Genomic DNA, 27,808 nt, shown 5'->3' with positions numbered 1-27,808 from the left:
TTCATTATGTGGAAAGCACTGTTATCTGTGGTAGTGGTGGCTTCGACAATTGCTATTTTCCACCTTTTTTCTTTCATTTTTGACAGGTGGCCTTGTCACTGCAGTTTTTAAAATGGCAGGTAGTTCAGACTGACACAGTGAACACATATAGTGCCGGACACCTATTCTCCTAAACTCTTGTGGAGTCAGAATTCTGTCATATAATATTAAATTAATTTTGAGGGAAAAGGAGTGTGCAGTAATGAATTTTAAAACAAACAAACAAACAAACAAACAAAAACATCACGCCAAAATTGAAGTAACAAAGCAAGTTACATCTAAATACTTGGACTGGGTTGCTTAAATTTATAGAATAAACAATGTAATAAGAATGTTTAAGTTCTTGATACTGAAATACAGGATATAGTAATTGTTGTGGGACTGTATTTGTTTTAGCTATGTCTGCCTCTCTAAAACCTTTAATACAACCCATATACTTGAGATTTCCAATAATTCACATTATTGTTGTGAACTGCCCTAAGATCTGCGAAAGGCAATATGCAAATTTAATAAATAATAAATAATTAGCTGCAGAACTTACTGAGCCTCCCACCCCTGCAAGAAACTCCATAAAAAGGGGTCTCTGTAAAAGTAATTTCAAACCTAAGAGTGAACACTAGTGGAAGAATATGTGATAAATCTACAGAATTGATAAATCATCATTAGTACAAAATTCAGCTTGCAAGCACTCAACTATAACCCAACACATGACAGGACTAGTACATGATAAAGGCAATGTATATTTATTCACTTTACAAAGGAGGGCAGTATTTGGTTGCAACAGCTCCAATTATAGACAAATAACTGTACATTATACTGGTTAATGGCTCAAAACCTTTACCCAACCTTGCTCTCAAAAATTGTTCATACCACTTCAGTTTAATTGAACTAATGGCAACCCCTGTTCTGCCCCGAAGATTAAAAATTCCTAATAAATGTATACGCGTTGTGTTACATTATTCACAAGCATCTGCCCCCTCTTTTCATTTTTTTTTTATCCGTATCCTTCCAAAGATGGACTCTTGTCTCTGGGTCAGCATTAAACTTATATACAAGCTCAATTAAAATTAAGAGGTCAGGAACCACCAATGAACCTAATTTTCTTTTGTTTTTCTGAAGTACAAGAAAAGTGACTGATTTTACACACACATATAAAAAGTTTGGTTTCAAAAAGAAAACACTTTGCTCAGCCTGATTGGCATTGTACCACTGCCAAGGCCTAAGTAATTCGGTTATGAGCGAACGGACATGGGCGGAGAGAGAGAAGAGGAAGAACAATCAACATTAAGGTCTTACAAAAATATTTATTCTCTTCCAAAAAATGCAGCAAGGTGCCAACTGGAAAAGTACTTAACTAAAGAGGGCTAAGGTAGAAGTGGTCTTCATTCCGTCAGAATTTGGAACTGTTGAAACTGAGCTGCAACAAGTTTATCATCCAAAGAGCCTTGGTAAAACTATTTCATTCAAGATGCAAAATGAAATGTCCAGAAAATGGGGGGTAATCTTTGCCTACTATGTAGAAGAAAAATCTTTCACTGTGATCCCAGGAAGTATAGGACAGGCGGTAAAGGAATAAGAAGGCTGGCATTGTTACACATTCTGGGCTTGGAAATACAGTGTCCCAATATGCCATCACAGCCGTGGGGGCCAAGTATCCCTTGTGTGTTGTAAGCGGTTTTCAGCGTGGCAGTCCAGAAAGTTTTGGAGGCCAGTTAATAGGAGTTTTCGCCCCCTTTTAAAGCATATGCTATTCTTCTTCACTTTCATTTTCTGGATCCAAATCTGATTCCCCATTGATTTCTTTTTCTATAGCCATTTCTTGTTCGTCGCCTGAAAGTTCATCTCTTTCATCATTCTCATCGCTTTCCTCTTTCTCATCCTCTTCATCCCAGTTCTCCTGCAGGAGAAAGTGACAAGACACGTGACTACTGTGATCACTTTTAAGAGCCTGACCTCCAAACGTGGGGAAAGGAACTAATTGGGAGCTTTTACTTACATCTGAATCATTTTCTCCAGCCATCTCATCATCCGAACCTTCCTCTGATGATTCTGTCAGGACAGAATGCACGAGGTTTGAGACAGACCTTTCTTCAAATAGATACCAAGAGCATGCACTACTATATGCTAAAAAACTCTTTCATTTAACCTATTGTTATATTAGTTCGGAAGATCCAAAGCAATTTTGCTGGCAGAAAAAAACAGGTTCAGTAGGGTTCAAAGTTTAACAGTAGTCACCAAGCCCTCTTAAAGAAGACTAACAAGCTGGTTTCAGCCTGTAACATGGAAGCAAAAACCCCTTTATGCTTCTCATTTGGTTCTAACCCTCACCAAATCCTCTAGTCACTCAGGACCAGTAAACTAGCCAGCCAACTTCTAGAATTATTCTGCTTCTTTATTATCTGCAAGCCACCTTGAGTCCCCATCGGGTTAATCAATGACACCATTGTTTTTGATCTCTGGACTGCGGCAGTAGCGTTTCAATTTCTGATGGGATATATAGGTATATTATATAGATTTTATATAAAGCCTTAAATGCATGCAGTCTTAAGGATTTATATAAAATCTCCTCCCCCTTTTTAGTCTATACCATGTCACCTGTCCCCACTAGCCCAAACATCTGCATGTTCAAGGGGACACCTGAAAAGGGCCCCTACATGGCTATAATTGTATGCCTGGATGGAAACGGCCTTTTCAGATGTTTTGCTGAACTCATGAGTATAGGGGACTGGACATGCAATGCTGAACATGGGGCAGCAGGCTCAGTCCAACTCTTCCTTCCATGCAGAGACTAATATTGGAAGCAACTTTTGAGAGCCTGACATGAAAACAGCAATAAAACTGATTGAACTATTTGAGGCTTATTTCAGCGATGTGGAATCATTCTCTTCCTTACCAATTGCAGTCTATAAGACCAAAATGCTACACGCACAAATCTGAATCTGAAACGAAGGGGCCATGGCCTTAACAGAACCCATCTTGTTCCCTGATAGCTCCCAAGGCACCTCCACTTAAGTCCCTTTCCTTACCTTCTTCATACACCAGCTTTGCAGTCTGGTTGACATCAGGCACATCCTGAGTCTGTTCCAATGCAGCAACCTGAAAAGAAATGTATGGTATTAACAGGGGCTGTAGCAATATTTTATAAAACGATGCCATTCTACCACATGTGTAGAACTTGCATTACTTCATAGAAAGTAAAATGAATTGCATGCAATTAAAAAGCAGTGCTGCTCGGAGAGCTTGTTGTGTTCCTGTTGGATGAGAAAAGTTTACAATACAACTAAAAGCATGTGGATGTTTCAGACGGTTACATTAAATATTTACATCTCTAACACCTGATTCTACTCATATGCTCAGAAACACTTCTTGAAAATTGTAAGACTTAATGAATGCCAGAAAGTTATCCAGAATAGTATGTTATTGTAATATAAAAATAATCACACAGAGACATATACGTCTTTCAAAATATTTCCAAAGAAATACCCTCGTTTCTCTGCAATAGATCATGAGGAGCCTTCTAGCATCCGAAAGACTCAAAACGTTATTGTGGCAAAAACGTCCATGGGCTAGAACTTTGTTAGCTGCTCAGATGTATTCTTCACAGTAGGCTGAACCAATATACTGCAGGATATATTGTCATCAAGATGACAATGTGGGATTTAGTTCTTAACTGCTTATGTCACGACTATTAGCTTTTAAGGAGCAACAGGACTGTGAGAAATACTGTACAGTACTATTAAAATCAATTATTACACCCAGGAGAGTATAAGCCATGATTCTTGTAAGATGTAACATCCCTCCATTCTTACATTCATAGTTTTCCTGTGCCTTACAACCCACTTCAACTCACCTGGGTGACAATAAGGTAGAGTTTCCCATGTAAGCGAGAGAGCTTCTGCAAAGTCTTCACTCTGCTCTCCATTAACTGATATAGCATTCCCAGCTGAGGGACCAGATCTGGCAACTGAGGAGAAGGAGAGGGAGAAAGCATTTGTCTCTTAACAAGATACATGGGAATAGTCAACATTTTATTATAACACAAAGCCAGCTGCAATATTATAAATATTAAATATAAATATTAAATATACACATATACACAAGAGTGGTACATGGTTATCTCCCACTTTGATTACTGCAATATGCTCTATGCGGGGCTACCTTTGAAGGTGACTTGGAAACTACAATTAATACAGAATGCGGCAGCTAGACTGGTGTCTGGGAGCAGCCGCTGGGACCATGTAACTCCTTGTCCTAAAATATCTACATTGGCTCCCAGTATGTTTCCGAACACAATTCAAAGTATCGGTGTTGACTTTTAAAGCCCTAAACAGCCTCATGCTCAGTATACCTGAAGGAGCGTCTCCACCCACATTGTTCAGCCCAGACACTGAGGTCCAGCTCTGAGGGCTTTCTTGGTAGTGACGCTCATCCTGTGGAATACCTTCCCATCAGATGTCAAAGAGACAACCAATTACTGGGTCTCATCTTCTGGAATATGGCCTTCTCTGTGGTGACTCCCCAGTTTTTATAATAATAATAATAATAATAATAATAATAATAATAATAATAATAATAAATTTTATTTATATCCCGCCCTCCCCAGCCGAAGCCGGGCTCAGGGCGGCTAACAACAATAAACAGTACAAAAGTATAGCACAAACAACACTCTAAAATCATTCATTATAAAATTGATTCAAATCAAGCCACTGGCCACCATTGTGCCAGAGCTCCACGAAGATTGCCAAGGGAGGGAGTCAGGCTGTGCCCTGGCCAAAGGCCTGGTGGAACAGCTCTGTCTTGCAGGCCCTGCGGAAAGATGTCAAGTCCCGCAGGGCCCTAGTCTCTAGTAACAGAGCGTTCCACCACATCGGAGCCACAGCCGAAAAAGCCCTGGCTCTAGTTGAGGCCAGCCTAACTTCTCTGTGGCCTGGGACCTTCAAGATGTTTTTATTTGAAGACCGTAAGTTTCTCTGTGGGGCATACCAGGAGAGGCGGTCCCTTAGGTACGAGGGTCCTAGGCCGTTAGGGCTTTAAAGGTTAAAACCAGCACCTTAAACCTGATCCTGTACTCCACCGGGAGCCAGTGCAGCTGGTATAGCACCGGGTGAATGTGGTCTCGCAGCGAAGACCCCGTAAGGAGTCTCGCTGCAGCATTCTGCACCCGCTGGAGTTTCTGGGTCAGTCTCAAGGGCAGCCCCACGTAGAGCGAGTTACAATAATCCAATCTGGAGGTGACCGTCGCATGGATCACAGTGGCTAGGTCAGGGCGAGAGAGGTAAGGAGCCAACTGCTTAGCTTGGCGGAGATGAAAAAATGCTGCCTTTGTTATAGCTGCAATCTGCACCTCCATGGAAAGGGAGGTGTCAAAGATTACACCCAAACTCTTAACGGATGGTGCTGGCACTAATTGCACCCCCGCAAGAGATGGGAGTTGCCCCCCCGATCCCATATCGTCCCGCCCCAGCCACAGGACCTCTGTCTTCGAAGGATTTAGCTTCAACCGGCTCCCACGTAACCATCCAGCCACAGCTTCCAAACATCTGGTCAGTGTGTCTGGGGCCGAGTCAGGATGGCCATCCATCAACAGACAGAGTTGGGTGTCATCAGCATACTGATGGCAACCCAGCCCAAAACTCCGGACAAGCTGGGCGAGGGGGCGCATAAAGATGTTGAAAAGCATCGGGGAGAGTATCGCACCCTGAGGTACTCCACACACCAAGGAGTGGCGCGATGACAATTCCCCCCCAAGCGCCATTCCATTCCATGGGCATGAGACCAGCAGCATCAGTAATGGTTTTCTCCCACGAAGCAAAAGTATTACAGGTACTAAGAATTAGTGTCCAATTCTTCCTTTCTCCCCACCTGATGTTAGATGATGGGCAGGTGGGCATATTTGGACCAAACAGGGAGGCCCGAATAGGCACACAGGTTGGATTAATACCACTAAGTTAATCAATGAGAGACACTATTGTTATTTGTCACTGGACTGCTGCAGTGGGGTTTCAATTTTTGAAGGTGTGGATCTGCCCATAGTCTCAATATCAGCACAATTCAGAACCATGGGCAGAACGCAATGTTGCGCATGTGAGCTTCTGCTTGCATGCAATGGGGCTTAGCATTAAGAATCAGTGAGCTTTGGGACAGGCAAAGAATTCAGGTCACACAAATGGGATCGTTGAAGCACAAAGTTGGGATAGAGAGCGTTTAAGAGTACTTACTGTTGAAAGGTAAGATGCATGTATAGTTAAAACGGCCTTTAGCCATCGAACCATTTGTGAGGCGCTGGAAAACAAGGAGTAAAGAGAGTGACCTGACATGGGTTAGAAAAACAATACAAAGCATGCTTCATATCTCAAGATGAAGAACCCAGCCCACTTCACAAAGGGATACAAATGAAGAAACTGTCAGAAATCATGATGTGCACAATGCACCATCTAAGCAGTACGGTTCACAGCAGTGGCATTTACATCAGCCCAAAGTGCAGCACGGCCTCGCTCACATTTCCCCCCCCAAAACAGATGAGAGTGCACATAGAAAGCTACCTCAATGCAGAATTACGACCATCTAACCCAGAATCACCTGGCTCCCCAGGGTGTGAGGCAAAGATCAACCAGGACAGCTCTAAGTTATTATGACAGATTTAGGCATTCCGTCATCTTTAATAATTGATGAATTTGAAATAGCAATAACTATCAGTTTGCCTGAAAGATAAATAAATCAGATGCACATCTGTCTGTGGATGTCACCCAGCCATGCTGCATTCCTTTAAAATGGATACACACTCAAAATGCACATCTGGTGCTACTAACTGAACATTAATGCTCTTTTAAGCACCACTACTGCTGGATCGGGGGACTATCATTTATCACTGTCTAACAGAAGGATGTATCAGAGCTGTTATATGGAACTTTCCTCCCTTTTAAATATTGATTAGTACAGTTTCAGATGTTTTTATGATCTTTAACTGCTGGTTATGTCTCCTTTGATAGTAACTCTTTTACAGAATTATGTCATATATGTTGACCGCCGCCCTGAGTTGTGCTTCCACATTTTAATGAAGAAAAATATGTAATCTCTGCTTACCTATATGGGTGCCCTTGCAGCCTTTTTGTGAGCTAAAATGGAATAGAGAAAGCAGGCACAGCTATAACAAGACTGATATAAACAGTTTTCTTCAGTAAGGCAAATATAAATTCTCAAGTGTTCAAAACCTTGCTTCCAAATAGGTTTCTAACTCAGCTTTCTGTTCCATTTGATATTTTATTCATCGTCATCATAAAGTATTTTTTATAGCACAGTTTTGTTACTGGAGCACAAAAAAACCAAGAAAACAGTGTACTACATGGCAAACCAGATTGCAAGACCTTATCTATCAACATCAGCTTATTAAAATATTGGTCCACTGGTTAAGTGCTGGTTTCAGACTTGGTTTTTTTATTTTTACACAAAGGGCTGCACAAAGTGAGCCCTTGGTTTAACCAGGGATCATTCAGCAAGTTTGATTATAGTGTGATAGCTCTGTTGAACACTGAGAAAGCAGAATGGAACTTGATATAAAATTCAAAATCATGCACTGCACTCATTTTTAACCACAAGTTACAACATAATGTGATGTTTCAGTGTTCAGCTGCCATCAGATTAAAAGCCAATGGGCAAATTCAAGACAACATGCTGTGGTTTGTGTACAAATCGGCTTGGTTTCTACACACAGCTGTTTACTAGTCTAAACAGCAAAATATAATTTAAAGAGAAGCCCCCTGCAAACGAGCAGAGATGGTTCATAGGGATGGGTTGTGCCAAACTGATTGTCATTTATTATCTGCAATTATGATCCCCAAGTCTCTTTCTTTATGTGTAGTTCTAGTATTTACATGAAAACCAATAAAAATTATTTGGATAGTCTGAACAGCTTAACTTCTGTCAAGTAGCACAGCGGCAATATTCTCCTCTGAATATGTCATGGCAGCCATTCCGCTTGGAATAATGCAACGTTCACTTGCGGTGAAATGCATTCTATGCAGATATTACTAAGATACAGTGCTGTCTGTTTCCATTTTTCAGAACAACCATTTATTTTCACTTCTGGTGCTGCATCAGGTTTTATGTGACAAGAAACTAACCTTGTTTTCATAACTGGCTTTCAGCTTGACAAGGCACAGAATCTTGAGAAGTAAAGGCCACCCCATTTCATATGAAAGAGACATACCATTCCAGTTTATGACAAAGCTTGTGTCTGCCTTGCTTAAACTAAGACTCTGGTGTAATGTTGGTATTGTAGTGACTTATAATATTTCTTACCTCGTGCAGCAGAGGAATGACAGAGTACACAGGCATTCTAGCTACTGTTTTCTTTATTATTGCTTCCTTCTTGGTTTGAAGCACTTTCTGTTAAAAGAGGGGAAAGCAAATCAGTGAAAGAACCATGTTACTAGCTTATGCTTGGCACCAAAAATGCCCTGTATCAGTAGCCAGTGTGGCATATTGGGTAGTGCACTGTAATTCAACTGGTAAAGCCAAAGTTCAAAGTCCCACTCATCAGATGGCCTTGGACTAGTCAGACAGACATAGACACACAGCCCTCAGCTCATTTGGTAGAGCATGAGACTTAAATCTCAGGGTCATGGATTCAAGCCCCATACTGGGCAGGGGGTTGGACTAGATGACCCTTGTGGTCCCTTCCAACTCTACAATTCTATGAAAATAATGCAAAAACAAGTGGGACCTACAACAAAATGTTTCAACGTGGAGTTGTCATGCTCACTATTAAACTTGTCAGCCATGCTTTCCTCAACAACACCTGAGTTCCAGCCACCCTCCCACCAGGTTTTTAGTTCATTCCAAACAGCTACTGCATGACTGCACTTCCACTCACGCAACAGGACTTCACCTTCCCCCCATGCACACCCCAAATCTGCTCCGAAGTATCTCCCAACTCTCCTGAGCGGATCTTGAGGGTGCACAAGGGAGGGTGGTCCCTTTGTGCAAGTGAAATTCCATTCTGCGTGTGCACAATACAGTACTGGATGAAACGCTATGGCAGCATTCTGTGGTGATTGAGCAAAATTAGTCCTCATGAAGACTTCTTTTGGTACTTCTGCAAATGTTGGGGTTCCCCAAGTTTACAGTATCTCCCCCCCTTGAAAACACGTGCTATCATTTAAGCAACAGAACTCACAGCCACAATATTGAAAATAGAGGGAACACATGGAACATGCAGCCCTGGAGTGTGGGTAGCCTGCTGCATGAACAGGCATGCAGTAACCAAAGCAAACCCCTCATTTAATTATTTCTATGCTACCATTCAATAAAGGTTCCAGGTTGACTTACACATAAGCAATACATAAAACCTAATAAATAAAATACTAAATATGGCTATTTGGTACAAGAGGGAGTCTTCCCTATCCACAACGCTCTTTACACTTACATTTAGTATTTCAGGATCACTGCTTTCCAAACCCTGAACTAAAAGCACTGCAAAATTGTCTGTCTGTGGAAGGCCTCCTGTTGACTGTTTCATTTTCATCACATCAATATCCATTGCACCAAGGCGGTCTTCAATGCTCTCCTATACAGCAAGGAAAAAGTCATTCTTATTTGCACAGCAAGGGGCACTACATACAGGACAGTTTCCCCATAATTAAGCTTTGTGGTGCTTTTTATGCCACCCACCAATAAGCCAAATCCCTCTTCACAGCACTACAGTTGCATCTTGAAAGACCAGCCATTCATTAAGCTTAAGGACAGAACACAATCAAGAGATAATGGATGACCAGGAAGTGGGGTATTCTTTAGCAGTTTTTGCTTGGGGGGCTGTTGTTACTGTGGTGGATGTTAATTCTTTGTATCTTTAGCTTGTATCTTATGATTTATGTGGAAACTGTTCAATTTGTTTTTGTACTTTTTGATGTTTGCTTATTGTTTATGACTTTTTATGTTTGTAGTTACATATGTTTTTAAAAAAATATATATTCTAAGCCGTCCTTGGAAAGGCAGCATACAAATAAAATGATTTAGTTTCAATTCCCTGGGTTGAACTTTTGACCACTTCTTGTGAACCTCTGAAATGTCTGGTTAGAATAATCACTTAAAAACAAATAGCAATCATTTCCCCATCACCCCCACAAAACATACACACGAAGTGGCAATACCTTCACAGGTATATATGCCATTGATATGGCATACTGGCCAGACACCCTGTGCCTCAACACTGCCCCATGTGAACTGAGAATGTGCCCCGACACTGCCCCACAAATGTACACTATAAAGAAAAGCAAAAGAGAAAGCAAAGAATTGTACTTCAAGGAAGCTTATCCACTGTATTTGGCCTTCTTGTTGAGAAACCACAGGGATCCCAGAACACAACGTGAAAGTTACTGTACTGAAGAAATATCTAAAGTGCATTCTCCTCCACAGTGTGTACTGTACATGGATGATTGTGCTGTGCATTTATTCTAGGCCAAACATCAATTCACCTCTCTACCAGCTGCAGTAGACTTTCTTTTGGTCTCCATTTTCTCTCCACGAAATGAAGGTTTGATAGCTGCACTATGGCCAGGAAGTCCAGGCATTAGCGTTTTGACTTCTGAGTTGATTATGGGAGTTTTCACCTTTTAAAAAAGAAGAAGAAAAGATATCTGCATTTGTACGAGTACAACTGCCTCCCTTTTTTACACAATAATTTTGATCTTGTTCCAATTTAATTTGCACAACAGATATTTCACTTGAAACCAAAACTGTTCTTTTAAGAGAAAACATACCTGGCAGCTAGTTCATTATTTAAACAATTTAAACGGTAAGAAAAATAACAGAAACAAGATACTTACTTAGCAAACAGAACTGCAGGGTTAATACCTAGAATTTAAATTTTATGATCTTTAAAATGCACTTTTTAAAAAAATCCTAATAACCTGTTGAAATCTCTTGTGCCTTAGGAACTGAAACCCATTATTGCTGGAATGGCAGAACGGCTAATGCTGCCATATGCCAGTTCTCAGTTGCCTCAGTACTTTTTAAAAAAACAAAACACCTTTATTAGTGACTTAAACTATACTGATTGCTTGGAACACTAGACCATCCTAAGATTCAAAGGGCAGCTGCTAGGGAAAGACAAGCTCTCCTGTCCCTCCTTCCAGGAAGCATATTAACAGGAGATACAGGATAGGTAGACTGATCACTCCTTAAGTCATATATGTGGGTGGAGGGTATCAAAGGCCAGTAAAAGCATGGCAATTTCCCATGGGATTTCCGTTTGCATTCTTACAGCAAGGTAGCAGAAGCTCAAATGGCCTTCCCACATTTTCTTTTATTCTGCCTGTACTGAAACCTGTGGAAGTGTCTGTCCCCCCACTTATGCAATGAAAATCCTTATGCACAATAGTGGGTCCGTGGGCCTTCTTTGAGTAGAACTTAATGGGGTACAACTTTTGAATGATATGGTTACTTTAACATGAATTTGTTTGCAAGAAAAGTCTGCATTTTGGAAATCTGCGTTTTCGCCATAAACTAAACCACTGGAACCATCCATGCTCAATTTGTACACGGATAAATATCAAAATAAGCAACAGCTAATAGCACCAGATGCATGACAAAAACAGAACTTACATATTTTCAGTAATTACAGGACAATGCTCTATGCATGTCTACTCAGAAGTAAGCCACACTTATTTCCCTGGGGCTTATTCCCAAAGATGATTAGATTGCAGCATTATTTTGGCTCGTTAAGCAACACTCATTTGGCTCATTAAGGAACTATCCTGCTTACAATGAGTCTACTATTTTGGTGGGCTTTGTTTGGATCCTAATTATAAGGGCTCCTAGAACAGAGAGGCATGCCCCTGTGAGATATACAAATTGCTTTCCATCCTTTAGGTATGCTCAGACAGCCAAGAGAAATGTGTCATCATTGGAATTCAGCAAAAAGCGAAACCAAGATCAAAGTCATCACAGCATACTCGAGGGACCTTAAACTTTCCCTTCCTTTGTGGCTAGCGTAGCAGAAGAAGCCCTGTAAGTTCACTGTTAGAAAGCTTACATCTATGCCAATACGCAAGTGGATAAAATATCAAGAAACTGAAGACGAAATAGTTTTGTAGGTGTTGTTAAAGACAACACACTTATCATCATGAATATACTCGCAAATCCATCATTTTAAACATATCCATAGCAGAACTGTATCTTAGGTTCAAATCACCTTCATAGACAAAAACGCCAGTGTATTTAAAAATACATTCTGGGATGCCACCATGAACTTGCCATTTATTTTTTTACTCTGTGTATTATATCAAAGAAACCAACATCTTCATTATAAAAAGGACTACTTAAAAACAGATTTCAATCTTACCTTTGTCACAGCCATTTCTGTTTTAAGCATCAAGGTCTTCTGAATGTCTCTTACTAAGCACATATGTGACTCTGTAGTATTCACAGGCTACAACAGAGGGAGACAAAAAAATAGATGTTGATACTTTCACAGGTCAGTAACAGTTTTTAGTCACAGTATCCAAGTAGTTTCAGTAACAGGGAAGACTCTTGAATGAAAGCTTTTTAGGCTGTCCACTTCCCCCAATCGTGTAACCTATGTATAAACTAAGTTAACAAAGTTTTAATTGCAACTGAACTGCAAAAACAAGAAGCTATATGAACTTTTAATTAATGGAATTTTTAATTATGAAGCAAAATCAAAGCTTTCCTGAAATATTACAAGGAGCATCAGATAAAACTCAGCATGAAATAGTAATAATCTCAACTTAGATTCAGATTCTGTATCAAGGCATCAACTTTTGAGTTTCAAAAAGACATCACATACCACTCTCTCAATGACAGGCTGTAAGGAGTTTCCATACATAAGTAGCAATGATTCCTTATCGGAACAAAATGCAGCTGCTAAAATAGGGATTGGCTTTGGCGTGGTATCACTTCCCTCTCCAGATGTTGCTACCTGGATTGTACATTTTGATGTCAATGGTTTTTTGCAGGAGCTGCAAGGAAATAAGTCCGTTAAATATTATATTCTGCACACCTGTCTCCGCAGTTTTAAAATCTCTTCACAGTCAAACATGGGAGCAAGCCTCACAACCTTCCAAAGCTACTTTTTACTGCCAATCAAAGCTCAAGCTCCATAATGAATGAAGTTAGGCACTAATCTGTATACAATCCTTCATAAAAAAAAATATCCCAGGTTGGTTTGCCTTGACAGAACTAACCAAAGACCATCAAGCAGCCAGTCAAATTCTTTGTAGTATGCCATCAACACAACTACCTCAGAGTTTGAATGCTGTAGAGAACTACAGCTACCATGTGCTGAGATGGCAAGGAGAATAAGCCTCAAGTTTGCCATTTTGCTGACAGGTTAACAAAGGCAAGTTATATTTGCCTACAGTGATAATCAGAGGCAAATCTGAGTATTGCCCCCCTCAATTTCACAGTTCTCTGCTTCAGTCATTAAAAACAATTCAAAAAGTACAGCTGAACGGACTTCTATTAAAGATCAAATTATAAGACAAACACAAATATTGGGCTCTATTAAAAAGAGTATTCAGTGTTTCAAATACATCCAACAGAGCTGCCAACAGAGATTTGTCCCACTACTCTCTTCAATGCTTTGGTTTTTTTTAAAAAATATTTTTATTAAGATTTTTAAACATAAATGCAAATATAATGAACAATATAACACATATCATAACATATTTTCTTCACTTCTTTTGACTTCCTCACGTCTCCCGCTCCCACTTGCATCATTGTCAATTCTTGCCCGCAATTTACCATCTTGTTTACATACTTATGTCCCATTCATTTAAAAAATAATCTAATATTTCTCCCAAAGGTTTATGATTTTTCCTCAATCTCACTTAGCATCCTATTTAGTGCATCTAATTTAGTGGTGGTCAATTATTTATGATCTAGCCTCCATCTTAACATTCAACCAAATTACAATACTTTTTAAAATAAATCTTAAATTTCTTCCAATCTTCTTCAACCTTCTCTTCTCCCAGGTCTCGGATTCTGCCGGTCATCTCAGCTAATTCCATGCAGTCTATGAGTTGCATCTGCCACTCTTCCAGTGTGGGTAGATCTTGAGTTTTCCAATGCTTAGCGATGAGTATCCTTGCTGCCGTTGTTGCATACATAAAAAATGTTCGGTCCTTCTTTAACACCTTCTGGCCGACAATACCCAAAAGGAAGGCCTCTGGTTTCTTAGTAAAGGTATACCTAAATACCTTTTTCAGCTCATTATATATCATTTCCCAGAAGGCCTTCACTCTAGGGCAGGTCCACCAGAGGTGAAAGAATGTTCCATCATTTTCTTTACATTTCCAACATTTGTTATCAGACAAATGGTATATTTTAGCAAGTTTAACTGGGGTCATGTACCATCTATAAATCATTTTCATCACATTTTCCTTCAAAGCATTACATGCAGTGAAGTTCAGCCCGTTGGTCCACAACCTTTCCCAGTCCTCAAACATAATATTATGTCCAATGTCCTGTGCCCACTTTATCATAGCCGATTTAACCATTTCATCTTGTGTATTCCATTTTAACAGCAAGTTATACATTCTTGAAAGTACCTTAGTCTTAGGTTCTAACAGTTCTGTTTCCAATTTCGATTTCTCCACCTGGAACCCTAACTTTTTGTCATTTTTAAAAACTTCTTTAATCTGAGCGTAATGTAACCAGTCTCGCACTTTGTCCTTCATTTTCTCCAAACTCTGCAATTTCCAATTGTCTACTCTCTTCAATGCTTTGGTAACACAATATTGAAATAGAGATGTGTGTATGTTTAAATACCAACTTACCCATTCAAGACTTGTTCAAATAAGTGCAACTGTCCATCTCTGCATACAACTGCTAATTTAACTGGCTGAAAAGAAATAATACATCATCAGATCACAAAACAACTACCATATCAATAATTCAGATATTTTCTCTACTTCTATAAATGTGGTCAAATATATTAGTTGGTTAGAGTACAGTGCTGATAACGCTAAGGTTGCAGGTCGATCCCTCTATGGGACAGCTGCATATTCCTGCATTGCAGGGGGTTGGACTAGATGATCCTCAGGGTCCATTTCCAACTATGATTCTATGAAATGTTCATCAGACACATTTACTATAAATACAACTTAATTATTTAAAATCACAAAGTTTCTTTTTAATGGCTGCTTTTTAAGTTCTCCAGTTATACAAAATAGATCAGAACTGAGCCAAAATAGTTTCTACACAGTGGCATCAGAAAATCAATAGGTGAGTTACATTTCCTTACCTCCTCTTTGCTTTCTGACATTGTCAGGTCGATATGAATTGGCTCATCTGTAGCCATGAAACTCATCACAGCATTCCTTTCTTTCCTGTCTGATCTCACCTGCCTTGAGATATAATAGTGACAAAAATGAGGCAAAAATAACCAAACAATGACAGCATAGTATAATGTAAGCACATGCTCAGAGAACCCTGGAAATTCATTTCTGCACTGAACTGTGAAGGAATAGAAGCCACGTTTTTCATTACATCTGTTCACAGCAACTATCCAAAATCCACATTTCTGATCATGGAGCTTTTTGTGTTTCTTAGTACATTTCATATTTTGGGGTACAAACTGACAACACTGATTGTTAGGGGGAAAGCTACATACCAAACATTGAGTAACCGGTCGTGCACTGCTCCAGATAAGAAATATAGCCCTGTAATTCCATCGAAGGGTTGATTTTCATTGGGAGGCCGTACTGTGACGAACATAAGAGTTGAAACTGCTGTAGCATGTCCTGTGAAATGCTAGAGAAGAAATTTTAGAAATGAAACCCAATTAAAAAATGTAAGATAAAAGATCTGTTCTACACACCAGTTCTACCAAAATCAATGGGATTTTCTTACGAGAAAATGAATTTAGGATTAGTGTGAAAGGCAAGTATTAAAGAAAACCACTTTTAAATCCAATAACAATGAGCTTATATGTATTGCAGCAGAAGTTGTAAGTCTTGTGTTTGGGATAAATGAAGAGGTAAACTGGTAATGATGTTCTTTATCCAAAAAAGAAATGATGTTCTTTTGTGAGCTTGAGCAAGTCATTTTAAGAATGCATTTCAGTACATTAGATCATTATCTCATGATGTTATTGCTTTCTATTTCTCCAATCATTATTCTGTAGAGCTTCCCAGAAAGGTAATATAAAAAATGTCAGGTTCAACAATCATAGATGGGTCCTTAGAATAGCAGGAAACCTATTACAAATTAGTTTTGCATAATAATGCATTACAGTGTCTTGGGGTGGAAGGGACAGGCAGCTTGTCATCCTCATGTGCTCAAAGGTACTGTATTTCTGCATGTAACGGAATCATTTTTCCAGAGTTAGTGGAAAAATAAGCACAGGGTAAGCATTGGTCAGTGTGCTTCAAAAGAAACAAACTTCTAGGTCTGGGTATATCCGTCATTTGATATATCCAAATCTACTTTAGGAACTAAGACATAGCTAAGAGGGGAAAAAGGCTTCGAGCTCATCAGCTCAACAACATAAATTGTTGTGTTAGACTGGGAACCACCTTAGAAAGCTTTAGACAAACTACTGTTGTATAAGGCAATCAACAGCTATTTTTCTCATCTCATAGAATCATAGAGTTGGAAGAGACCACAAGGGCCATCGAGTCCAACCCCCTGCCAAGCAGGAAACACCATCAGAGCACTCCTGACATATGGTTGTCAAGCCTCTGCTTAAAGACCTCCAAAGAAGGAGACTCCACCACACTCCTTGGCAGCAAATTCCACTGTCAAACAGCTCTTACTGTCAGGAAGTTCTTCCTAATGTTTAGGTGGAATCTTCTTTCTTGTAGTTTGGAATCTCCTGCTTATAAACTTCCCATAGGTACCTGGTTGGTCTCTATGGGAAACAGAACCCTGGACAAGACAGGATTTTGGTCTACTCTAGCATTACACTTATGTTATGTTTAACTAAAAATCTAGAAAAGTGTGTGTGTGATGAGGCTGATGGAAGGAGACTTCCCTGCACACTCTTTCCCATGGCAACACACCAAAAAGACTCTTCCAAAGGTTGGGAGACCCCACATAATCAAGCAAACGTAAGAGCTGAGATTGAGAGTAGACAAGAGTCTTCTTCTGGATCAAAGAGCCTTTTGTCTGCTTAGGGAAACCCCTGGACACAACTCTATGCTTTTGCATAATGCAGATGTAATTTGGTGAACAGGCTGCTGGCAGTGCTCAGACACAGCCAAGGAATCTCATGTCCTCATTCAACTGTCAGCCAGTAGAAACCACATTGACAGTATCATCACAGCAAACCTTCCAGCAAACCTCTATCTTAAATTATATTACTTAAACCGGATGAAGTGAAGCAACTCAGTTCACCATAAGAAGTTAGCAATCTTCCCTATGTTCTTATTTACCCCGTGAATACTTACTCTGTAGACTTCCTTGGTCTCCAGGTCCCACAATTTGATAGATCGACCAGCTGACAGAAGCATCTTTCCATCAGGACTGATACATAGTGAGCTCACACTGCTGTTATCTCCTTTCCATTTGCTAGAAAGTTTGAGAAGAATGGGAAGAACAGTGAGCACAGCTTTGGCAAGAGTACGTACCATGGCAAAAATAAAGGGAGGGGCATTTAAAATAATAGAATTCTGTAGCCTCAAAACATTTGTTTCAAGAGTGTTAAATGTGCCATGGGAAGCGATTTACAAGAAGTATTAAAATTACCAATAAAGTTAAAAGCAAGTAATTAAAACATTTAAAAGATCAAAACACTATATATCTGGACAGGCTTGCGTAAACAAAAATATTTTAAGCAGGCACCAAAAAGAATACAGTGAAGGAACCTGCCTGGTATCAACAGGCAGGGAGTTCCAAAGTGCAGGTGCTGCCACAGTATCTTACAACTGTAGAATGAGTATTACGTGGCACCTGTAACAGAACCAGGTCCACAGATCAAAGCAGTCGAATTGGTATGGTAATCCTGGAAGTAAACTGGTCCCAAGCTGTTATGGGTTTTATTTGCCAATTGTATATATATCTTAAATATATAAATGTGCATATAGCTTTTCAGGGCTCATCGGAACTGTGCCAGCTCAGCCCACTCAAATACTGGCCTCATTTGTAACAGCTTAAGAGACCTACACAACAGTAGTCTGGGCATTTGTATGCTAACATATACAGGCAACCTCTGATTTGCATGTGGGTTGTATCCCAGGTAATCGTGTGTGATGGTGAAGTGCGCATAAATCCGACCCGCCCCCTTTTCTGGCCACTTCCAAGTTGCCATGATGTGTGGGTGCATGGCCACTTCCATCAATTGGACATGCATCAACTGGTTGTAGCCTGTATGCCAAGTGCAACATGTAAATAACTTCAGAGACGCCAGAAAAAAATAAGTGAGGAAGAAACATTCCCTTTTTTGCAAATGGACAACTTGATCAACACAGGAAGCCTTCTATTAAGTTTGCATGTTTTAATCTTCAGGAAATGTGCTTTAATAACCAAAACAGATAAATAGACCTTGTGCTTTATCCTGCCCACCCCCCTTTAAGAAACTTTAAAATGCTGAGCTTCTTCTGAATCCAGGAAATACTCCCAAAGACAGAGTTTAAATGCAGCTATCTGAAATAAATCAGATTCATTCCTGTAATAACATCAGTGGTGATATTATCCCTGTACAGCTATAAACACCTCCAGGCACCTGCAACATCTCATCTCTCATATACCTATGATTTTTATCTCATGTTCTCTACACTGAATGTGCTCCCTGATTGCAACTAAAATAACTCGCAAATAAATCCTTTTAGCAGCAAAACAACCTATCGTCCACACAGCAGCCACCAATTTAATTGCTACATAAAGTAAAGGCCTTAAGCTCCCCAACTTGAATGAGAATTCTTACTGCACACACATCATAATATAGAGGAAATAATTTGCTGCAGAAAATATGCCACCACCACCCCGCCCCAAATGTCTTAAACCTCCATGTATGGCTTCTACTCCAGCAATAAATTCTCTGTAGCTGTTTTGTGTTGTTTTTAAAACCAGACTCACCATTTCACTTTGCACGTCTGTGTGTTCCATTCCACAATGTGTTTGTCATCTGAACAGCTATATAAGCAGCCATTGTCCTGGTGCCACCGTACACAGTTTATTTTACGGTCATGACCACTCTAGATGAAAAGAAAAGGTTATTAGCAAGTAACATCACTTCCCTAGTGGGGTTAGTTCAATCTCTGCTACCCTTCTGTGGCCACTTCAGTACTTTTGCAAAAACATTTGTCACTGGGGCGCTTGTGGATTACTCTGTGCTCTATCATTCACACCCAGTAACTTCATGCTTAGGACAAACTTCTTCAGGACAAAGTAGTGGAAAACACATGACTTTGTTAGCCAGGGTTGAACTAGACATAGCAGCAGCAGGCAGACCATGTTCGAACACAGATGGATTGTTATTATTAGTAGTAGCATCATCGCTGTCATTTGTTGTTGTTGTTGTTGTTGCATTTATATCTCACCTTTTTCTCCAAGCTCAAGATGACAAACATGGTTCTCCCATTCCTAATTTAATCCCCACAATAACCCTGTGAGGTAGGTTAGATTGAGAAGCAGTTACTGTATTTTTCGCTCTATAAGACGCACCAGACCACAAGGCGCACCTAGTTTTTGGAGGAGGAAAACAAGAAAAAAATATATTCTGAATCTCAGAAGCCAGAACAGCAAGAGGGATCTCTGCGCAGTGAAAGCAGCAATCCCTCTTGCTGTTCTGGCTTCTGGGATAGCTGCGCAGCCTGCATTCACTCCATAAGACACACACACATTCCCCCTTACTTTTTAGGAGAGAAAAGGTGAGTCTTATAGAGCAAAAAATATGGTAATTTTCCTCATCCAACTACTGTCTCCATCCCAGGTAGCACCATGTCCAATGAAAAATCCTGAAGAGCCCAACAGCTTGCCACATTCTTCTGACTTTTTGGGTTGGTACTAATAAAGGTGCTATCTAAGAGTGGGCGTTGGAGGGTTTTTTCTCTCTCTTATGGACCAACATGATTATATCCTTTTTTCTTTTTTTTTGAGTACCTCTTTCCTGAGCTGTCCCATAATCACTACATCTAGTCATACAAGAGATGTGTCCACTCTATCATGCTCTTCTACTTTTCAAGTTCTCCCTGAATGAATCATTTTAAGAAGGGGGCTCCTCAGCATTACCATAGATGATATGAGGATCTGCAGAAACTCCTCTAGCAACTGGACAGAAGATGCAGAAAATGTACCATTTTCAAATGTGTCTTTAAAAATTGTACAATAAAAACCACAGCAAAGAACTACAAACTGTGACTTCAATGTAACCCTAGGAAAACTGTGAAAAGTGGTGGGGCAGATTAAAATGACTAACAGGTAACATCAAATTACATCACATCCTTGGCATGCAGGCAAAGATGGCTAGAAACAGCCCGGCAGGCCAAAGGTTCCTCATTATGGGTACCTGAACTTGCTTATTACTGACATGTTGAGGAGGTATTAATATTTTATGCATTTGTATAACATTTCTAATCACCCTCCGAAATTGTTTACCTTTTTGGTAACTGCAGCCGAGCGGAAATGCATGAAGCAGGACACTGACTTACTACCCAAATATCAGGGAATACTTCCAGAATATCAAGGAAGCAAAATTTGTCCATCTGCATCATGAGACCCTTCTGGCATTTCAGCCGGCTTCTGGCTTAACTTGAATTATCCCCCTTGAATTCTTTATACATCTTGCTATTCCTTTAAGTCCACTTACCCGGACACTAATATATATGTTAAAAAACCACAGGTCCACCAAGAGAGATACATTGTAATTTACTCAAATATTAACTTCCCATCTGCTCAGTCACAGACAGGGAAGTACATTCTTTTACAAAACCTAAATAAGTTACTTATGAAGGACTTTGTTAATTTCAAGTAAAATTCATATAAGCAGCACACTGTCAGCACACTGTATAAGCAGCACACTGTAAAATTTATATAGGCAGCTGCATGAAATTTGGGTAATTTGTTCTCTTATCTTGTCATGTATTTCACCAAAAACACAGGCATTTCAAGTTCCCATGACACCTTGCAGGTTTTACAAATTCCATTTCTAACTGCATCAACGCTTGAACCATTGTATGCGAGCTATGATTAAGCTAGTCTAATAAAACCTATGTTAAGAAAAATGCAATTTATTTTAGTCGTAGAAAAACATTGAATGTTGTTGCAAGTAATACTTACTAGTTTACTCTGTAATTCTCCTCTTATTGTGCTGTATAACAAAATGCTGCCAACTGCAGTACCAATAGCCAAAAGATCTAACTGTTCACCTGCTTCTGCAGCTTCAGATTTCCTCTTCTTTCTCTGAGGGCCTTCCTGTAAAGCGATCAAATGAAGATAGAAGAAATAGTCTGGTTGGCTATATTAAATTACAGTTTTACAGGCAAGGTCAGGGATAACCAATATTGTGCCCTCCAGGTGAAGCTGTAGTCCAATTTGCATCTTTCCTGATCATACTGGGTTGGGCTAATGGGAGTTGCAGTTCAACACCTGGAGGGCTCCATGTTTGCTATCCTTGGGCAAAACAAAACACCTTTAAAAAATATTGGGCCACAACTCAAATCATTCCGATACAGTTATGCTTCTATTAACTCAGGAGGATTGTCTCACTACGTAAATAATGGACAACCATTTTTGCTATAGTTTCATTATTTTAACTGATTTTCTATCTTCCTTTTTCTTCCAGCAGCCTGTAGGAACCCCTCCTCTCTTTTTTAACTTGTTTCTCTGAATCTCTTTATTAATCCTCTCCCCCAGTGTGCTCTACTCTCGCCATCCTCTTTGTAGTATGCATGTAGTCTTCCCTCTCTGCTTCAGTTCGCTCATAACACTAAGCCAAACCATGGCTTAGTGTGGTGTTCCCAGAGAGGAAAGTGTCACTGCTGCATTCCTCTCCCAATTCTGCTGCCACCATGCTACCCAGGGTAAAGCAATGGTTTGACTTAGTTCATCATCCAAACCACAAGCTTGTAACCAATAACCAAGGTATTTTCCCCCTTTAAAAAAAAAAAACAGCTTGCAATTTGCCTGGAATGAGACAAACCACAAATGTGAGTTTCGACAACATACTAAGCCAAACCATGGCATAGCTCTGGGCAGCACAGCAGCAGGACAAGGGCATGAGTGCAGCGGCTGTGGTGTCCTCACTGGGAATCCACATGCTCACACAGTAAGTCAAGATTTGGTTTAGTGTTACTTGCAAACTGGGTTTCACTCCTTGCCACCATGGATGTGAGCCCCACCCTCCATTACCCCCTCTCTTTTCTATTTCCCTGCCCAAAGGCTTCTGATGCCCTATTTGTTTATAAAATTAAACCATTTTTTCCCGTTTTGTTTCACATAAATCGCAATTCCCTCCTCTCTGCTTTCAGTTTCTATTTTGCTGTTTCTCTGCAGGCCAGCTCCCCTGCCCCCAGACCAACATCTGCCTTCCAGGTTTGGCAGTAATGTTACCCAAGATTTTCACCCTTCCCACAAGTGACACCAGTGAAGGAGTCTCAGGCATAGGGAAGACACACAGCATGAATGGCAGGTGTCAGTCTGGACAATACTGTGAACTAGACCACCACACAAAGAGCATATTTGATTTCTCACCTATAAACTCACTAAGCTAATTCTCTCTGAACTGCTAGCATGAAAACCTGAAGTCTACTTTCTTAAACTTATTTTAGGTTTGTACTGTTTTGAATTAAGCTCTGCACAAGCCATAAGAACAAACTTTAGTTTCTGGCACCTAAAGTAGAAAGGAAAACCAAAAACATAATCACTTATATGTCTGTACGTGTGTGTGTGTGTCTATATATATATATATATATACACACACACACACACACACCATTTAAAATCTTACTTATAAATTAACATCTACAACCACGCTAAGCTTGTTGGACTACAAGTCCCATGATCCCTGACCACCGTCCATCCTAGTTGGGGCTGAGTAATCCAACAACATCTGGAGGGTCTAGGTTGACATCTGTGACATAAATGGTCGTTTGCTTCCAAATCAGAATTAGAAACATTTACAGCTCAGCTTCTGATTATGTTTTAGAATCTTACTACAATTCATACAAACCATTTTTGCCTGTTTCAGACACTGCAGTGAATCACAGTATGTCTGAATCAGGATGTGAGGAAAGGAATCAGAGTGTGTGGTCTGAGTATGTGTGTAGCTTTAACAATTGTACCAATTGCTACAGTAATTTCATTTAATACAAAAAAACCCAACTACACACAAAGCAGCTCTCCACTAAATGATTATACCTTTCTATGCATAAATTCAGATTTCTCCATACTAGAAGATTTGTCAACAAATTTAGTAAGCATTTGGGTTCTTAATTTTAAGGTTACAAGTAAATCATATTGAATGAAGTACTGATTTCAAAAGCCAACACTGTCAGTTTTAGAGATGTTGAGGCTTTTTGGAATCCATGTTATCTAAACAGTTACATTTCTTTCTCTCTGCAGACCACTGGCTGTTTTTTTTTTTACAGGTCTCAAAATTCAGCACAAAGAAGCAATACAGTATTAAGATCTTTGGGGCGGGGACAACTTACTCCTGATCAAACTGGGCATGGACAGAAGAAAGTACCCTGAAATACAGACTGCCCAGGTTGAGTTGAATGCTGCCAGGAAATCTGCTTTCTGTTTTATACTCATCTCCAGGACATTCTTAGTCTTGGTAGCAAGCCTTCCCTCTCAAAAATGTGTAGCCCTTTTTAATACGTTAAAAGGTGTTGAGGAATGCATGATGTTACAATATATAGATAAGCTTCATGTGACTAGAGGTATTTTAGCACATGAATTCTTCTGATCAAGAATACAGCCCTACGCTGGAAGTTGAACGGAATCTGTTCTGGAAACGCATTCGACTTCCAAAACGTTCGGAAACCAAAGTGCAGCTTCTGATTGGCTGCAGAATGCCCCGTCGGATATTTGGGTTCCAAAGTACATACGCAAACAGGAACACTCACTTCCAGGTTTGCAGTGTTTGGGAGCCAAAACGTCCAAGTACCAAGGCGTTCGGGATCCAAGGTACAACTGTAATGATTTTTTATTATTATTAAATGACATGAGCAACATGAATGGTTCAAGCAAGGGTGTTTTAGTTCTGCAACATTTTGAACAGAATTGGCTAACAAATGTGCCTATGGAAACAAAGTTTATGCCTGTACTTTACACTGACTTATATGTGACCATAGGAAAAAATGTGCACTAAATTTATTCTTTCAAAATCGCACTCCCACTTGCTACAAGACTAGCAGTAACTTTGCCGCGTTCCTTGGAAAACCAAGATAAAAAGGAAACTCTTCTAAGTTTGTGAATGATGTGGTGATATAGAGAAGGCTGCCCCTATTTATTTGTTCACATATCAGATTTAGTAGAAAAAGCTCACAAGGCCACTGTTCCATTGGGATCAATACTGAGCAACTGATGGACTGTGCAGAAAATATCTGAACTAACAGAAAAGCAGGTTATAAATAAAATAGTAAATTAGGACACCAAGGCTACATTCTATACACATTTAATAGGACTTGCATTTGAATAAACAGGGATGGGATTTTGCTGAAGAACATCCATGTGCCAAATGAGGACAACTGTTGCAGCACAAGGCTACAGCCTTCAAAAGCAAACTTTGAAGCAATCCTTATAACGTCCCCCCGTGAGCTTCATGACTGAATGGGGATTTGAACCCTGATCTCCTAAGTCCTAATCTGACATTTTAACTACTACACCACATTGGCTTCATTGAGTACTTCTGCTATGGGGCAGCTATATAAATTAGGTAGGTAGGTAGGTAAATAAATAAATAAATAAATACATAAATAAATAAATAAATATGGGGAAAGCAGAATGTCAGAGAAGGATCTGAAATATTTTCCTTGAAGCATGAATTTGTCTTATTCTGGATTGTTTTGAGATTTGAGACTTTTTTCCTTTAAAACATAAAGCAGTATAGGAATGAAAATATTAACAATAAGAAATCACATTGCCAAAAAAAGGTGCCTAGACATTCTGTTGTGGCGACCGTAACCTAGGTTTAAGGTGCCATTTGGCAATTAGCTTCTATATCTCTTACACGGCTCCCTTGCCATTTATCCTTACTCTCACTAAAGAAATTGAGATGTACAGGAACTAGTTTTGACACCCCTTCACTGGAGTGAATTCATTTGCACAGGATGAAGTAAAGGGGTGCACTGAAGAACATAACCAAGGTGGGGGGCTACCCCACATCCTCTGTTACCAAGCTATCAAGGATGCAGCCCACTCCTAACTTGATCTGGGGGGTGGGGATTTATTTCTTAGTATCACTGGAGTGGAATAGCATTATGGAGACTGGCTTCCTATACACAGAGAGGGAGAGATTTACACACACCACCCAAGGCTGAGTCCTCAGCATCATCTCTGGACTCAGGGATTGGATTAGGAAAAGGGGAGGGGGGCATATCTCAGTAGTACCACTGCTTGCTTTTTATGCAAACCACCCCAAACTCAGCCCTCCTGCGTGAAACGCTACTATACTCCCAGAGAGTGCAGGTGGTAGTTTTTTGCTTTTTTTAAATGGAATAAAGTAGCTCCCTGAGTTCCTAACTTGAGATCTTGTTTAGAGCTTTTTTTTGGGGGGGGACGACCACCCAGAGCTTCTTTACAGACCGAGGCTAGGCTACCTAGTCAAGGCCAGGATGCGGTTTCGCCCTGGTGGCGCAGATTCCACTCGCACGGGGCGCAAACTCCTCTCTGCCAGCCACCATGCGACGGCCTCGGGGCGGAGCCACAGCGGAACACATGTGCTGTAGCTGCGGCCCAAGGGAGCCCTGGTGGTGGTGGAGGTGGACGGGGCCCGCTACAGCAGAAATCCTCAACCCCCCCCCCAAAAAAAAAGAATCGGGGAAAGAGGAGGAAAACCCCCCACTCACCCACTATTGCAAAACCACTACACCCCCTACGAGGCCAGGCCAAAAAGCGCTGCTTTTTCCTCCTGGGCCCCCGAGGCCCAGTCGCACGTGAGGAAGAAGCAAGGCTCGCTGCTGCTTCTGTTTTTTTCTAGGGGGTGGGGGAGGCCTCTCCTTTCCTGCCTTCCCGCTCGTTCCCTCCCCGCGAGGACTGACAGGCTCCCTCCCGTCGGGGGAGGCGAAGGAGGCCCAGCCTTCCCTTCCCGTCCCGCTCCGACCCCCTTCAGCCCCGGGGGGACGGGGATACCTTGCTGGGCGACGGGCGGCCTCCTCCTCCTGCTCCCGGCGGCGCCCAGGCCAGGCAGGTGCAGGCGGCGCTGAGGTGGGCAGAGGGCACGTACTCGTGGTGCAGGCGGCTGCTGCCCGTCTCCCACACGCGGAGCCGCCCGTCGGGCCCCGACAGAGCCACCAAGCGCCGCCCGCCGGGGGAGAAGGCGCACGGGGCCGCCGCCGCGAAAACCGGCAGCGCGCCGGTGGGAGCCGCCGCCGCCGCCACGGCCGAGGCCTCTTCTCTCGAGCATGCTCCTGCCGCTGACGCCGACGCCATGGCGCTCGCTCGCTCCCTCACTCGAGGCCCGGCCCTCTCTGCTCCCAGCAGGCAACCGGGCGGCCCCGCGGCAGCCACGTGGTCCGGAACCCCCCCCCTTCCTCCCCGCGCAGGCGCGCTAGCCTCGACCCGCCTCGCGCGGCTCGGACGCGCTGACGGGGTGCAAGGCGTCTCCTCTCGCCTGGGGAAGCGCGCGCGCAGGCAGGGGCTTCGCTCAGTCGGTCGAGGGGTGGGCACAGCGGCTTGGCTCCTCCGGCGTGTGGTTCATAGCTGTCCACTTTTCCCTTGCAAGGAATCCTATTGGGAATAAGGGAATTTCCCTTAAATAAAAGGGAAACGTTGACAGCTATAGTGTGGTTTGCTCGCAAGCCCGTGGGGATCCGCAGCAGGATCTGTAACGCGGGATCCAATGCTTAGGGGTTGAGCTTGGGAAGCAACTAGTTGTCATGTTTGGCACACCGCTATTCTGTCATAGCGGCCCTTGAGGCACTTCGTCGTCTCCACCCAGTTATTAAAAAAATAATCATCATCATCATACCGGTTACACGCCGGCAATGTGGAACAAAGGAAAGCTAGGCGATCGCTATGGCTGACTTGAAGTTGCAACCTGGGAGTAAGCCTCAGTGAGCGCAGTGAAGGACCTCTGGCTAGTTGAAGTCTATTCAAAGGCGACTATGGGATGCGGCGCTCAACTAGCCTCTGAGTAGACATGCCTGAGGCTGTGCTTGTTGCACTTATTTATCCTTCTTCACGTACTCCCGTCTTTCCTCTAAGGAGCTCAGTGACGGAGAAAAAAAACTCATTTTATCTTCTTCGCACGAGCAGGATAGACATTAATCACATGTGAAGTGGCTGTGTTCTGAAATGGGGGACAAAGGTTCTGCTGCAGAAAACTTTACCTGTTCATGGCAGGGCCCTGCCCTGCTATCTGATTTGGTTGCTACAAACAGATTGGAAATTCTGAACAGTTTCAAAATGGCTAACATGCTCACTGAAACATTTCCCCCCCACATTCAGGTTTAAAATGGAATTACACCTCCAAAACGAAGAAATGCTGTGCTCCAAACTCTAAAGATACTTGGTTCCCCTGTAACCTTATGGGTGGAATTTTTAATGTCTAACTGGAGTACCAATCACATATTTGAACAGGTTATTTGAAATTAAGATAGCTTTAAAACCAGGCTTTGCTTGTGATTGGGCTTGCCGATCAGAAGGT

At 41.3% G+C, this 27,808-nt stretch overlaps 1 protein-coding gene and 1 long non-coding RNA gene across 2 annotated transcripts; both read right to left on the bottom strand.

Moving 5' to 3' along the window:
- Nucleotides 1-766: 766 nt before the first annotated feature.
- Nucleotides 767-26,737, bottom strand: WDR43 (WD repeat domain 43). Its single transcript, XM_083732378.1, has 18 exons — nt 26,293-26,737; nt 21,277-21,411; nt 19,075-19,193; nt 17,448-17,568; nt 15,671-15,810; nt 15,302-15,404; nt 14,835-14,899; nt 12,845-13,016; nt 12,380-12,466; nt 10,512-10,646; nt 9,464-9,604; nt 8,338-8,424; nt 7,123-7,154; nt 6,258-6,321; nt 3,890-4,003; nt 3,066-3,135; nt 2,036-2,088; nt 767-1,936 (listed from the first exon to the last, which is right to left on the bottom strand). The coding sequence occupies exons 1-18, from the start codon at nt 26,590-26,592 to the stop codon at nt 1,787-1,789; spliced, it is 2,088 nt and encodes a 695-aa protein (XP_083588504.1). The 5' UTR covers nt 26,593-26,737; the 3' UTR covers nt 767-1,786.
- LOC310841664 lies at nt 6,546-7,116 on the bottom strand. Its single transcript, XR_014562668.1, has 2 exons — nt 6,833-7,116; nt 6,546-6,802 (listed from the first exon to the last, which is right to left on the bottom strand). It is a non-coding gene; the product is annotated as an uncharacterized lncRNA (long non-coding RNA).
- Nucleotides 26,738-27,808: the final 1,071 nt, after the last annotated feature.

The sequence above is a fragment of the Podarcis gaigeae genome, assembly GCF_964106915.1.
Source record: "Podarcis gaigeae genome assembly, chromosome: 3".
Lineage (NCBI taxonomy): Eukaryota > Metazoa > Chordata > Lepidosauria > Squamata > Lacertidae > Podarcis > Podarcis gaigeae.
This window is presented reverse-complemented; position numbering and strand designations above follow the sequence as displayed.

What these genes read in the sequence shown, in the direction of transcription:
- WDR43 (XM_083732378.1), bottom strand. Translation starts at nt 26,592, where the DNA reads ATGGCGTCGGCGTCAGCGGCAGGAGCATGCTCGAGAGAAGAGGCCTCG. An exon ending in CAGAAATGGCTGTGACAAAG is followed by an intron (nt 10,647 to 12,379) that starts GTAAGATTGAAA and finishes CTTTTTTAAAAG; the next exon opens with GTGAAAACTCCCATAATCAA. An exon ending in TCTACCTTATTGTCACCCAG is followed by an intron (nt 3,136 to 3,889) that starts GTGAGTTGAAGT and finishes ATTTCTTTTCAG; the next exon opens with GTTGCTGCATTGGAACAGAC.